Here is a 13,716-nt window from a genome sequence, read left to right as displayed (position 1 = left end):
AACAATGACAGAAATATTTTACTAATAAAATTGTTGGTTAAATTACAGAATCTGAAAAGCCTAATAGAGACTAGACGCTACTCGAGATTAAACAAAAAATATTCGACAACCAAATAAAACGCATGGTCAATTAAAAGGTTTTTGCACTTTTGTCAAAACATTTTCAAATTCTCAATTCAAGGAATACTCAATAGCAAGTGGATATACATTTTAATGCCCATATAAATAATGAAGTCCCTCATGTAACTAAAGTGAGGAATAGGCAAACATAAATCATGTTCCTGGCGTGTTTGATAAGTTATAGCATTTGAGAAATTAGAAACATGTTTGTGAAAAACAAAAATTGTGACGACTTCATTTGCAGTGAATAGTGGTTTGCAATGAGTACGTGGATGTACCAGACACAGTGACCGAGCAGCTCCTTTTTTGTAGAACAAAAGAGGATTGAAAAAGAAATTGGGTACAGAAAACCCAGAATGGAATACAGCATCTTAAATGTGATACCACCCAGGCAAAATAACTAGTCCATGCAAAAAAGGTGCAATGCACTTACCTTCACTCTACAGCAACCAAAAGCCAGCTTTCTATTTAAGATATCTCAAATTAGAGTCAAATTTCAACCCAGATATTTAGAATCGTTCAAAATTTAAGTCTCAATGGCAATATTTTCCGAGAGCATGTATCTAAATTTAACAACATGGATTTTTGGTAGGTTGAGAGCTAGTTGATTAGCATCACACCAATCCTGGATCCTTTTAACGTCAAGAGCAATAATATTTTGCAGATTGCGGGACTTGTCTACGTCCAGTGATCACACAGTGCTGTAGTCATCAGGAAAAGCTCTAATCTGTCCGGAAATGTGAAGGATTAGCAAATCATTAATGTAAATCAGGAAGAGAGTTGGGGCCAGCACAGACCCTTTTGCTATCCTTTGCTAGCTAATTTTGCTATCCGATGCTCTGCACCTGATAGAGACCGACTATATCCTGTCTGATAGATAAGACTTAATCCATGCAAGCTCAGCACCTTGGAAGCCATACTTACTAAGATGGCATTTGAACCAGTTTATGATGTTGCACTTCATGAAATGCTTTTTCGTAATCTATGAAATATATATTTTTTTCTGATCCGAACAGTTCTGAACCAACACTTGGATTGCGACCAGTGCCTCTCTCGTACCAAAACCTCTGTCTAACCGCCATTAGTTTTAATTTCATTAAAATCTTATATTGTACATATTGTTTCGCATAGTATATAAAATACCTAAATTAATATCAATGAACCTTCCAGTCAGCATTATTGCATTATTACGCCTGACCTACATTACTAAAACCAAGTCACCCATTGTAAATTAAAAGTGATGAATCGACTATTGCATTTACTATAAATACGCTAGGTGAAATTAATAAAATTAGCATTAACGATCACGTTGTGTCTCATTTAACATCCTGCAAAACCACGCCATCAACAATAAGACAACCCGCAGTACTCGTCACCATGCTCTCAGTGACGTACTAGCAACAAATCAATCAAGGTGCCAAGACACCAGTATTAACATTGGTCCTTCGAGCAAAAAATCCAGCTAACCAGGGTGTATTGTTTGCCTGAACTGAGTAGGGTAACATCAAGAAATACATTCGAGAAGATAGCAGTGGATAACAGGAATCTATGGCCAGGAGAAAACTGAACAAGAATCAAAGACAGAAGAAGCGTGAGGAAAAGCGGAAGCAATTGATTTGAATTTGTTCAGACTCCATAAACGTCCAACTACACAAATCCGGCTCGAAGGATCAATGTTAATACTGGTGTCTTGCACCTTGATTGATTTGTTGCTCATCACTTTTAATTTACAATGGGTGACTTGGTTTTAGTAATAAATGTAGGTCAGGCGTAATAATGCAATAATGCTAACTGGAAGGTTCATTGATATTAATTTAGGTATTTTATATACTATGCGAAACAATATGTACAATATAAGATTTTAATAAAATTAAAACTAATGGCGGTTAGACAACCTCTTCTAAATCGGAATTGGGAGGATTCAACAGCGCTTTCGCATTTTATAAAAATTCTGTAGTGAATGACCTTCAGATACACTTTCACAGAGTGTGCCTCATCAAGCTGATCAATCTGTCATCATCATCTTCACATCTTGTTGCGTTTTTTTTTGGTAGTGCTACTTATACAAAAAGATGTAACATATTTAGTTGGGAATTTTCCTATGTTGTTAATTTGATGATTGAAAGACCTTTTTACCCTCTTAATACTTTCGTTATCTAGTAATTCGAGCAATTCAACCAGCACTCAATCTGATCCAACCGATTTCTCATCTTTCGAGCTCCTTCCAGATTATCTTTTAACTAAGGCCTATCCTCTGCAAAGAGATTACTAATATATTGTTCCCGAATAGCTTTTCGCTGTGTATTATCTTGTGCAATTTGTCCCTATTCATTTTGACATTTCAATACATTACGTATTACAAGCTCGATATCGAAAAACTGGGAGTGTACATGGATCATTACTTGTTAACCTAACCCTTTTGATCTAATACTAACACTTTCAAGAATAGAAACAGTAGAATGTCTAAAAATAAGCGTCTTTAGGATTTTAGTGGTTACACTTTTGGTTAAGTGTTTTTTATAAGATCTATTCTGTTATGATTCAATTGATGAAATTGTTTAACAAAAAAATAATTGCAAGAGACCTCAGAATCCATAGTTAAAAATATGTGCTTTACGATCCAATGAACATATTCCATCTTTGGTGATTTACATTTTTAGCATCCTGAAGATGTCACAATACATTGCGAAAACGTTTTCAGATTTTTGTTTAATTTTTTTTTTTTAATTTAACTATACTGCAACTCAAAAAACAATTTTTTTGGTTACTGTTAAAATATTCTTCTTTTCCAGCGGACTTGCAGCATATGTAGGTTTGAAAAAAAAAACTAAAATATACCACGATTGAAATCACTTTTATTACAGTCCAATATTTTATACACTCAAAATTTCATAATCGTACAAGTTGCATTATAAAACAGCTAAATCGGAAAAAAATTGTGCCTCACATAATCTTACACCTTTACTATACATTAATCGTTATAAAACCATATTTTTTTTGTTTAGTTTAATTGAGCTTTTTTTAAAATGTGCATATTATTTTAGTGTGTTTCGGGGAGGGAATGAAACTATAACTTCACCCTAACAATGTTTTTTTCTTCTAAACACAACCATGTTATAATATTCATTTGCAGCTTTAGCACCCCATTTGTTGCGTTTTTTTTTAATTAACAATTAAATAATTTATTTAATTTAGAAAAGCAGCTGTAGGCGGTATATGGCCAGTCTTAGGACAGCTCCCTTTTCTAAGTTGAGATGAAAGTATCAAATTCATCACAAGCTTTAATTATTCGGGTCATCGCAACACTACAACTCATTTAAAACGCGCCATTTTCATTCCACAATCGCATCTAAATTATAACGAAATATATCCTGTACAACGTTAAGGTTTTATACACGGGACGATAAGCGGATTTTTAATTCCTTCTCTGAGAGGGAACCGGAGATCAATCTGCTTAAAAAATTGACCTACACTTTGTACGAATCAAAATTAAAATCTAAAATAGTACTACTAAAACAGCCCCTTATAAATAAGACACCAGAGGGCTCCTCCCACTCAGCAGCTATGAACAGCGTCCTTCTATAAAAAAAAATTAACTAATTCAATCACATCACGTTTTCCAGTTGTGGCGTTGTCCAGGAGCCGGAGGGATCATATCTGAAAAATGATCGTATGAATTATTATTCAAATTTTATTTCATATTAACATAGTGGCTTAATTTATGGGAAAATAGGCATTTTGTACAGGGTGTCCCTTGTCCTCCTCGGGAAGTCTAAGGTATTCAAAGTACGTTTAAATGCAAAGCCTTTTAGCATCAAACGAAATGTTACTTTATTACATTTATGTATAAAGGATGTTTTGTTTATTAAGCGCCAGTAATTACATAAAAAGTTGCTAACTGAAAAATAAGACAAAAAAAAAATTAAATAGCTTAAAACTACAAACACATTTAAAGTACAGTCCTCAACTATTCTCGTGACAGCCGCCATTCTGTTGAAATGAAAAATACTGGAGGGATTAACAATTTTACAACAAATAATATTTGTTTCGTAGGCATTCTCAGGTTTATCTGACTTATTACTACTGAGTCATAAGTCAACTTTTACCACGAAACCACAGATTTACAGAATACCAAATGCGAAAGATCGCGGATATAAGCTCCCGATATTCGATGCCCTTGAAAAGGATGGTTTGGACTGGAAGCACCAATGCATTTTTAAGTTTTTTTTTTGTAGGGATAGATGTTCTGCATTATAATTTCGCTGGGATATTATAATGCATTTATAATGTCAAAATAGAAATAGGCTTAAATAAAACAGAATGTAAGGGTTCTTGAGTACATTTTTATTTCATTTAACAGATTTAAGGCTCTTATTTAATAAAACATTAAAGATGAAACAAATTTTTTAATTTTCTTTCAGTTTTATTTGATTTTTTGGCAGATGATAAAATCTCTGTTGGCGAATTTTAAAGTATAAAATATTTTAAGTCGTATAAATAATTTTATTAAATACTGGAAAGGAAAGTTATCACATGGGTGAGTAAAATTAATGCTTTTCATTATCTCGAAATATTTTTGTGACATTCCTTCTTTATTGCAATTTGTTTCAAATAATTTAACAAAAACATTTTCCAATTTATATATTAGGCATATAAATTGTTCATTTGGCGACTTCAGACCCCTTTCAATGTTTTCGATAACACTGTCACTGTCATTATGGTACTGTTTAAGTCTAGTAAATAAGTTGTTGTCTAAAACATTAGCATCACTGGCAAATTTTAAACAAATATCACATTTATGATTTTTTACAGTTTTATTAAGTAAGTACCCACAGACGTAAATAAATGCATTTTGCGTTGGCAAGTTTTCCTTTTTGTAATCATAATCTTGCAGGGTAATTGCTTTAATTTTTTGCTCTGGAATAATTTTTTTTTTTTGCAAAGTCGCACGTTTAGTATTATTCAAATGCTCTAAGAGAATTCCTAAGTGGTCAGTACAATTCATGTGATTTGAATGCAAAAAATTTTTCTGAAAGCCCTTTCAAATTCTATTGGAGTTGGATTTATGGAATTGCCTTGTTGTTGTCTAGTACTGCAAAAAAAATTTTCTAAACAATCCTGGTTGATTCTTCTCAATTTAATATAGCTAAAGCCCAAACTAGAAAAATGCTGCCAAAGTGCTAGTACAGCCTTTATTGTTATCATATAACAAGTACGAAATTTACATTTTAAGGTTACATCTTGTTTTTTTTTTGTTAAAAATTTTCAAGTTTTCTAAAAATATCCACATATTATTTAAATATGATATTTGAAAATCTAATCCTTTAAATGCAATTTTGTACTGGTTGGGATGAGTAACATTAACTGAATTTAATAAATCAAATAATTTATCGAATTTTTCCAATACTTCAATGGTATAATGGTCAAGATATACACACTTATACCCCCCCATTTCAACAAAAATAATACTAAAAAAATATTTAAAAAAAGTACAAATATATTATTTCAATTTAATTATTAATCATAAACACGCGTACAAAGCAAAGAAAAGTAGAAGTACGCGGCGCGGAGGTTTGCAGCAAATTAAACCCCTTGCCACCGTACTAGGCGGGTGATGGAAATCCATCACCCAGGAGGCGTGTCTGAAGTCTGGCGCTCGCAAACGTATTTTCGATCAGTTTTGCATCTGTATTCTGTAAATCTGTAACGAAATGACTACTTCATATTCATTCCAAACCTCTCATTCCTGATTCGTACACGTGACGTCTGATTTGCACTTTTTACACCCAATTACATTTGACAATGAGGTAAACAATGTTAAAAAATCTAAAATTCTATACCTAAATAGAAAATCTCCTTCAAATTCAACAGGAACAATAGGAGATAACTTTTTGATACTTTTTCGAACATTTACTAAACTTCGCTTTTCTAACATGTAAGCAGGGAGAGTATCTTTTGAAATGCTCCGTTTTTTACAACTGACTAAATATAGATAATCAAAGTGCTATTAGACTAATTAAAAATCCAGAGTTTCATAATCGCACAAAGCATATATTGTAAGGTTTCATTATATTCTAACAAAATATGAAGGTGCTGATATTGAGCTAGTATATACAGGGTGATTCAAAAGTAAGCGGCATCCTTTCAGGGGCGTAATCCTTGTATGAAAATAAGGCAAAAAGTTCATATTAATATGAGTTCGAAATTGCTTCCTAAGGGAGCTACGCCCCTTTGAATAGCACCCCTTGAAGACAATTTTTTATCTATAACTTAAAAACCCTTTAGAATGAAATTTTGAAAATTGGTGTACTACATAAACATTTCGTTGTGAATAAGATTCTAAATTCAAATTTTTTAAAATTTAATTCAGGTGCGTCACATGCGGGGGGTTGGTAAGGGTAAAACATCCCTCTTAGGTTATTGTGATTTTCTTTGAAAATTCTAAAATTTTAGAGTCTTATACGTAAAAAAGGTACTCTTAGTTCAATTCGATAGAACGTACCATTTACGAGAAAAGCGACTTTGAAAATGTTCTGATTGCGTATGTTTATTGATGAAAATTAATTCGCGTTACGATCGACAAAAAAGACACTTTTTACTCACATTTTATTTAACAATTTATAGAAAGTGTTCAAAATTATTACCATTCGCGTCACGGCAAGCTCTTAATCTTTTTATTAGATTATGGTGCACACGTGGTAGAATTCTTGGATTGTTTTTAATTGTCTGAAATCCTTCCTCTATTCTTTGCCTGAGAACATCAATATTGGGTATAGGGCGGGAATAAACTAGTTGTTTTAGGTGTCCCCATAAATACAAATCAAGGGGGTTTAGATCAGGAGACCGTGGTGGCCATGGCACTGGATCTCCACGACCTATCCAGCGGTTTTGATGGGCATTATTTAAATGTTCTCTAGCGAGAATGCTAAAATGTGGGGGAGCACTATCGTGCATAAACCACATTTGTGCTCGTAATTGAAGTGGTAGATTTTCTAATATTTGTGGTAATTCATTGTGTAAAAAAATTGTGTAAATTTGTCCATTAAGTCGTTGCGGCATAAATACAGGTCCGTTTTTTGTGAAACGGAATCGTCAGTAAATAAAATTTTCTTCTCAAAATTTTCAAAAGCAACGCGGTTTTCTTCTAGCCAATTACAGAAGTGTACACGAGGAAGGAAATCTCGCTTTTCCAAAGCCTGAACCTGTTGAATATGATAAGGGTAGAGTAGAGTTCCTTAAGCAAAATTTAAGTAGATATTATGCGAAATTACTCACATTTTTGAATTTACCTGTTTTCCTTAAATTACGATCTACTCTTGCGAAAACCGTACGGTGTGGCACTCGTCGATTAGGAAATGCCTCATGATACAATCGTCTTGCTTCAACACAATTACCAAATGCTCTTCCAAACATAATGTGAATATCAGCTTGCACTTGATACGTAAAATCCATGTTTGCTTTTTAAACTTAGAAACACAAAGTACCAAACTCAACAAAGGCAATGCCCTTCTTATTAATAATAAATAGTAATTTGTAAAACACTCTATGAAACTAATTTTACTTTGACAAAGTAAATTGTATTTTACAATGACATTTATCAGTTATTTTAATGCAAAAAACCAAAAAACAACCGCCAACTTCGTTTTAAATGCGTATCCAGTAATTTTATTATGTATTAAACATACGCAATCAGAACATTTTCAAAGTCGCTTTTCTCGTAAATGGTACGCTCTATCGAATTGAACTAAGAGTACCTTTTTTACGTATAAGACTCTAAAATTTTATAATTTTCAAACAAAATCACAGTAACCTAAAGAGTAAAAGAAAAAGGGATGTTTTACCCTTACCAACACCCGCATGTGACGCTGAATAAAATTTAAAAAAATTGAATTTAGAATCTTATTCACAACGAAATGTTTATGCAGTACACCAATTTTCAAAATTTAATTCTAAAGGGTTTTAAAGTTATAGAGAAAAAATTGTCTTCAAGGGGTCCTATTCAAAGGGGCGTAGCTCCCTTAGGAAGCAATTTCGAACCCATATTAATATGAACTTTTTGCCTTATCTTCATACAAGGATTACGCCCCTGAAAGGATGCCGCTTACTTTTGTATCACCCTGTATAAAGAAGTTTAATGCAACAAGGTGACATTTTCACCAAAGCTTTATCAAGAACTAAATTTGAGTTCTTAAAAAAATCTGTTAGGGTTAAGAAAGAATATCAAAAAGCATTTAGTTTTAATACAACAGGTTTTAATAATGTTGTATCCCCAGTATTCAGGTTGTCAGTTATTTTTGCAAAGGAAAAGAAAGTTGCAAGTTTTCTTTTGGTGGATATAGTCATTTATTAAGAGTATTAGTGTGAAAAATGGGAGTACTGGCGGTAAAGGTTACACAATAATATAAATGTGACGTCTGTATATTTCCCATGTTTCACATTCTAAAAGGCTCTATTTAAAACGAAAAGGCTGTATATACGCAACAGTTTTTAACGCTTTACAAGACTCAGATTAGTCCATCTCCTGAATATTGCTCTTGGACATATGGAGCTCTAAAGCCAAAAACACTTTGAGGCTTCGTGATTCCATCCAGAAGAGGGCCATATGTCTTATAGGGAGATACAGGAATAACTAAGAAGCTTATATAGTTTGGCGCATAAAGGGACGGTGGCGGACCTGATTCCACTTGGACCTACGCAATATACACGCAAGATCTACAAGCAGATGCCACTCATGAATATCCAGTGCATCCGCAGACGCCTAGAACATCGCTATATCGGGACTTTTTTTATGGACAAGTGCAAGTCTGTGGCATCAACGCCCAAAGCATGTCATTCCCAAACATTACAACTTGCAGAACTTTTAAGAAAAATATCCACAGACACCTTCGTAGCAGTGGCGCTACTCGTGATACTTAAATACCATAGGGTTTGTTCTTTTCGTGCCAGTGTATTCCGTTAAAAAAAAAATTGAAAATATTGCCATTATTTGAGAATGGAATTTGTTTATCTTGTAAATGTTACAAAAAATAGTTTGGGCAAAAAAACACTGACAATCTTACATTTCAAGCCGGTCTTAATGATCCCGAATTAATAAATAAACTTACCCAATAAATACTGACGTTGCAGATCTGCCGCCCTTTGCATTTGTTCGGCAATATTAGGGGCGACACCTGCGTTGCCGCTACTTTTTCCCGCACTGGCCGCAGCGGCTTGTGCCTGCGCCATCGCCAGTTGGTACGGGTAAAAGAGCGGCAGGTGCATGAGATGGGCGGCTGCTGGTGGGCCACCTTGAGTTATCGCTGTAAAAAAAAAATTAGTAAACCAATTAAAACATCCTTAAATTAGTTTTTTAGTTTAGATCATTAATGAAGAATTAAATAAAATTATCACTAAATTAAATGACATATTACAGTTGTTGTCTCCCGAGACCCTCCCAAATATCATTGACAAAGAGATTGAATAGCACAGGTGTGTAGCTGCCTTGAGGCATTATTCTGACTCTCCGAATTTATTCTGATTTATTCATTATTCTAACTCTCCACTTAGCAAAGAAACTCCAACGCATTTTATAAACTAAGGTGAAAAACCGACGAAGATCAATTTTTTTGGCAGAATTCAATTTAATGGTCAAACGCTTGGATATATCGCTATAATTTACATCTACCGAAGTCGTGTGCTTGCACCCTTTTTCGATAATTTAAGGTCTCTTTATCAAACTACCAATATACAGGGTGTCAATTTGAAAAGGTCCACCCTCTATATTTATACGCCTGTATAAAATTTAAAAACTTCCAAAAGGGGACATTTTTAGGTTAGTTTTCAATCAAATTGCAGCAGCCTCCTATCGAAGGCGGACATAACCCCTAAAATCTTAAATGGAGGTCGAGTGATACCTCATTTTAAAGGTCTTTTAATTACCTTTTCAAAAATACCACATAGTCGACCTTTTGATTGCGAATAATCAAGCAAACATGATAGATTTCGTCAACTAGTACTTGGGTGGTAATCACTTTAGTAACGATTGACAAATTAGTTAAAAAGTTGTCAAAAGAACTCAAAAAAGTCAAGCTTTGTGCGCTCTTAAGTATTTCTTGAAAAATGGTGTTTAATCTTGAGCAAAGATCGGAAATTATTCTTATTTACGGGGAAAGTCAAAGATATGCAAGAAGAACGGCAGCATTGTTTAACGAAAGATGAGATCCTAATAGTCGAATCAAAAATATGTTTTAAAATTAATTGCTAAGTTTATGGAAACTGGAAGTTTTAGGCACCTTTCATGCAGAGACCTCTACATCACTTCGCAGTGTGTCACGTCAGGTAGTAATGTCTCACAAAACAATAAGAATAGCACTAAAGTGACATCAATTTCACCCGTATAAAATGCAAATTCTTCAACAGCTTTTTGATGACGATTTTGATAAAAGAATTGAGATTTTATAAACGAAAACCAAAATATTTTACAGAATATTTCCTTTACTGATGAGCATTGTTAATTTTTTTACATGGAAATGTCAACAAACAAAATTGTCGCTACTGGAGTAATAAAAATCCGCGAATTTTTAGAGAAGGTCACACGCAGTATCCAGAGAAGATAAATGTTTAGGCTGGTATTTTTGGAAATTCTATTATAGGACCATTATTTATTGAAGAAAATCTAACTGTAAATTCTACCTTAATCTGCTAGAAGACACAATAGACCCCTTAATAACATCTAGCTTAGATCAAAATGACGCAGGGTGTACTATGATTTTGCAAGAAAATCTAATACACGTCCAACAAGATGGAGCTCCACCGCACTATTTTCTTCCGGTTAGAGAGTGGTTAAATGATAGATTTTCTGGCAGATGGATTGGTCGACGGGAAGCAATTGAATGGCCGCCACGATCACCCGATTTATCACCTTTATATTTTTTCTATGGGGCACTTAAAATCAATTGTTTTTAAAACACAACCTAGAATCTGGAAAATTTAAAAAGAAAAATCACAGCTGCGTGTAGAGAAATCCAGCCAGAAGTTTTTCGAAATATTAAAAAGGAGTTTGAGAGCAGACAGAGTTTGGAAAAGAACCGACAACATTTTGCACATTTTATAAATTAAGTTACCTTTTATTACTTTTTTATGTTCTATTTCATTACAATAGTTATTACTTAAAAAATAAATATCTTAACGGTTTTTTTTATTCGTTTCTTATAAAGTATTAACAAAAAGATCAAATATGTGGTATATTTGAAAAGGTAATTAAAAGACCTTTAAAGTAAGGTATCACTCGACACCAACCCAATCCATTTTAAATTTTAGAGAAAATTACAATATTCCAATGCTCATCCCGAAAAGTGAACTAAGATTCCCTTATATACTTGAGCATAAAAATTTTTAACCATGTTCCAAGTTGCATCAAAGCCTCTATACTCTATTTCAGAAGTGTGTAGAGCAATAAAACCTAATTAGGTATGCAAAAGTGGTACCTGGTGATCCACCAATATTTTATGCCACTACCTTAGTTGGGTATTAGTTTCAATGTAAAATTCTTTCTTTTCGTTGATTGCAGGTAGTGCCACCCGGTTTTGGGTCAATTTATGAGTTTTGCCCATTGTTACCCACTGATAAACATTGAAAACGGTTCGCCAAAGGCGTGCAACTGGGACTTGTTTTTTACCTTATAATTAATGTACTTAAATGCTATTTTATTTTAGAAAGTTACTTTTGTTTAAATGGAATAATATTTTTTTTTCACAAATTTATTGAACATAATATGTAGAGTAAAACAGTTGAAAATGTCACTTTTGGATCTGGCACTTTTTGAACAGTGTATAACAATTTTAAATTATAATAGATTGTAGTCTTCTTCGTCATCTGACGAACTGTCATCACCTCTTGACATTATAATTAAAGGATCGACTGTCTGATCGATGAGGTTGTCAAGATCCCACATTTTGTCCTCTTGCTTAATTACATGCTGGACTGCTTTTCGCCAATTCTCTGGTGTCGCTTCCGTAATGGCTTGATCAAACAGTAACTTAACATCTTTCATTTTAAAAGTCGTGTTTTGTCTTGCTACAAATCCTTTTACCTGCGCCTATATCAGTTCTATAGGATTTAGTTCGCAATGATATGGCGGTAAGCGCAGTACAGTTATATTATATTTTTCGGCTATATCTTCCACGGCGTATTTCATGAAACGAGTTTTGTGTAAGTTTGCTATTGCCAGCAGTTCTTTTTTTATCAAATTTGCTTCAAACGCAATACCTTTTGCAGTCAGCCAATCGATAATTTCTTGCTTTCTCCAACTTGAAGTTGGCGTCTTCTCTATTCGCCGTGAATGATAGCTTGCGTTATTCATAACCACCACCGAATTAGCCGGAAGAAATTTTATCATTTCACCAAAATAGTCCTCGAAAACGTCTGAGTTCATGTCTTCATGGTAATCTCCTGTGCGAGTCGACTCAAAGGTTAGCAGACCTTCTTTTAAAAATCCCTCTTCTCTTCCAATATGTGTGATTATAAGTCTTTTTCCTTTTCCCGAAGGTACTGTAATACCCGTAGACAGGCCTTCTATGAAAGCTTGGCGAGCACTGGTTATATTTTTGTCTTGCCACATTTTTTGGACTATATAACCTTCGTTAATCCACGTCTCATCAAGATAAAAAACTTTCTTTTGCTCCCTGCGGTACTGCTTGATACTTCTCAAGTATTGTCGTCGCCAACAAACAATTTCGTCGCTCTCCAGTAAAAGTGCTTTGCGGTTATGCTTTTCCCAGGCAAAATCCATATTTTTTAAAGTTTTCCATAAAAGTTTTCTACTTATCAACGGAATACTGTCATCTCGGCCAAGCTCCATTAAAATTTTGTCTAGGGTGGGTATTTCCTTTTTAAAATAAAAAGACTTTTCTTCGAATTATACATTTAGCATTTTCATCAAGGACTTTTGTAGGTCGTCCTGGCTTTTGCTTGGGAGATTCCACTTGACCTGCTACTTTTCTTTCCCGCAACAATTTGAAAATGGTGGACTTTCCAATTCCACTCATTCGAGAACATTTTTCAACAATTTCTTGCACAGTAAAACTAGGGTAATCGTGTTTTATGCAATCATGTACATTTAAAATAATAACTTTTTCACTCAGCGATAGTGGAGAATTTTTAGTACATCTTTTCGTTGGACTGAATACCTCCATTTTTTAAATATTGGGATAATAATATTGTGATTACACTACAGCGTAGCAGTGACTACTAACGTTTAAAATATGATTTAAAAGTATTTATAGTCTGTATATATTACCTGACCCCATTTTTGCATGTTACAAAGCGTTAAAAGATAGGTACCTATACAAAAGGATTAAAAGTATTTATTTAGTATTTAATCTCTTTCAAAATAAAGGCATAAAATGTGTGTCCGTGTAATCCGTGAAAATTAAATTCATAAATATTATAAGTACCTGCGCCTATGAACTACCACGAAATGTAGCCAAACAGAACGGAATTCCCCAGTTTATTGCTCTATACACTTCTGAAATAGAGTATAAAAGTCCTCCATGCTTTAAAAAGTCCTTAACGGAACTGCTTAAAAGCGACTATTTTTACAGCCTAACAGAGTTTTTT

The 13,716-nt window shown here is 33.8% G+C and overlaps 1 protein-coding gene across 4 annotated transcripts in view; it reads right to left on the bottom strand.

Annotated features, from left to right (window-relative positions):
* Positions 1–2,955: 2,955 nt before the first annotated feature.
* LOC126739632 (transcriptional repressor p66-beta) overlaps positions 2,956–13,716 on the bottom strand; it is a 35,392-nt gene continuing 24,631 nt past the window's right edge. For all 4 annotated transcript variants that reach the window (XM_050445397.1, XM_050445396.1, XM_050445398.1 and 1 more), the window contains 2 exons: positions 9,225–9,419; positions 2,956–3,777 (listed from right to left, as the gene is read on the bottom strand). In XM_050445397.1, coding sequence (XP_050301354.1) covers positions 3,731–3,777; positions 9,225–9,419 — 242 coding nt within the window. In that variant the 3' untranslated portion in view covers positions 2,956–3,730. The remainder of the gene's footprint in view (positions 3,778–9,224; positions 9,420–13,716) is intronic.

The sequence above is a fragment of the Anthonomus grandis genome, chromosome 8, assembly GCF_022605725.1.
Source record: "Anthonomus grandis grandis chromosome 8, icAntGran1.3, whole genome shotgun sequence".
Taxonomy (NCBI): Eukaryota; Metazoa; Arthropoda; class Insecta; order Coleoptera; family Curculionidae; genus Anthonomus; species Anthonomus grandis.
This window is presented reverse-complemented; position numbering and strand designations above follow the sequence as displayed.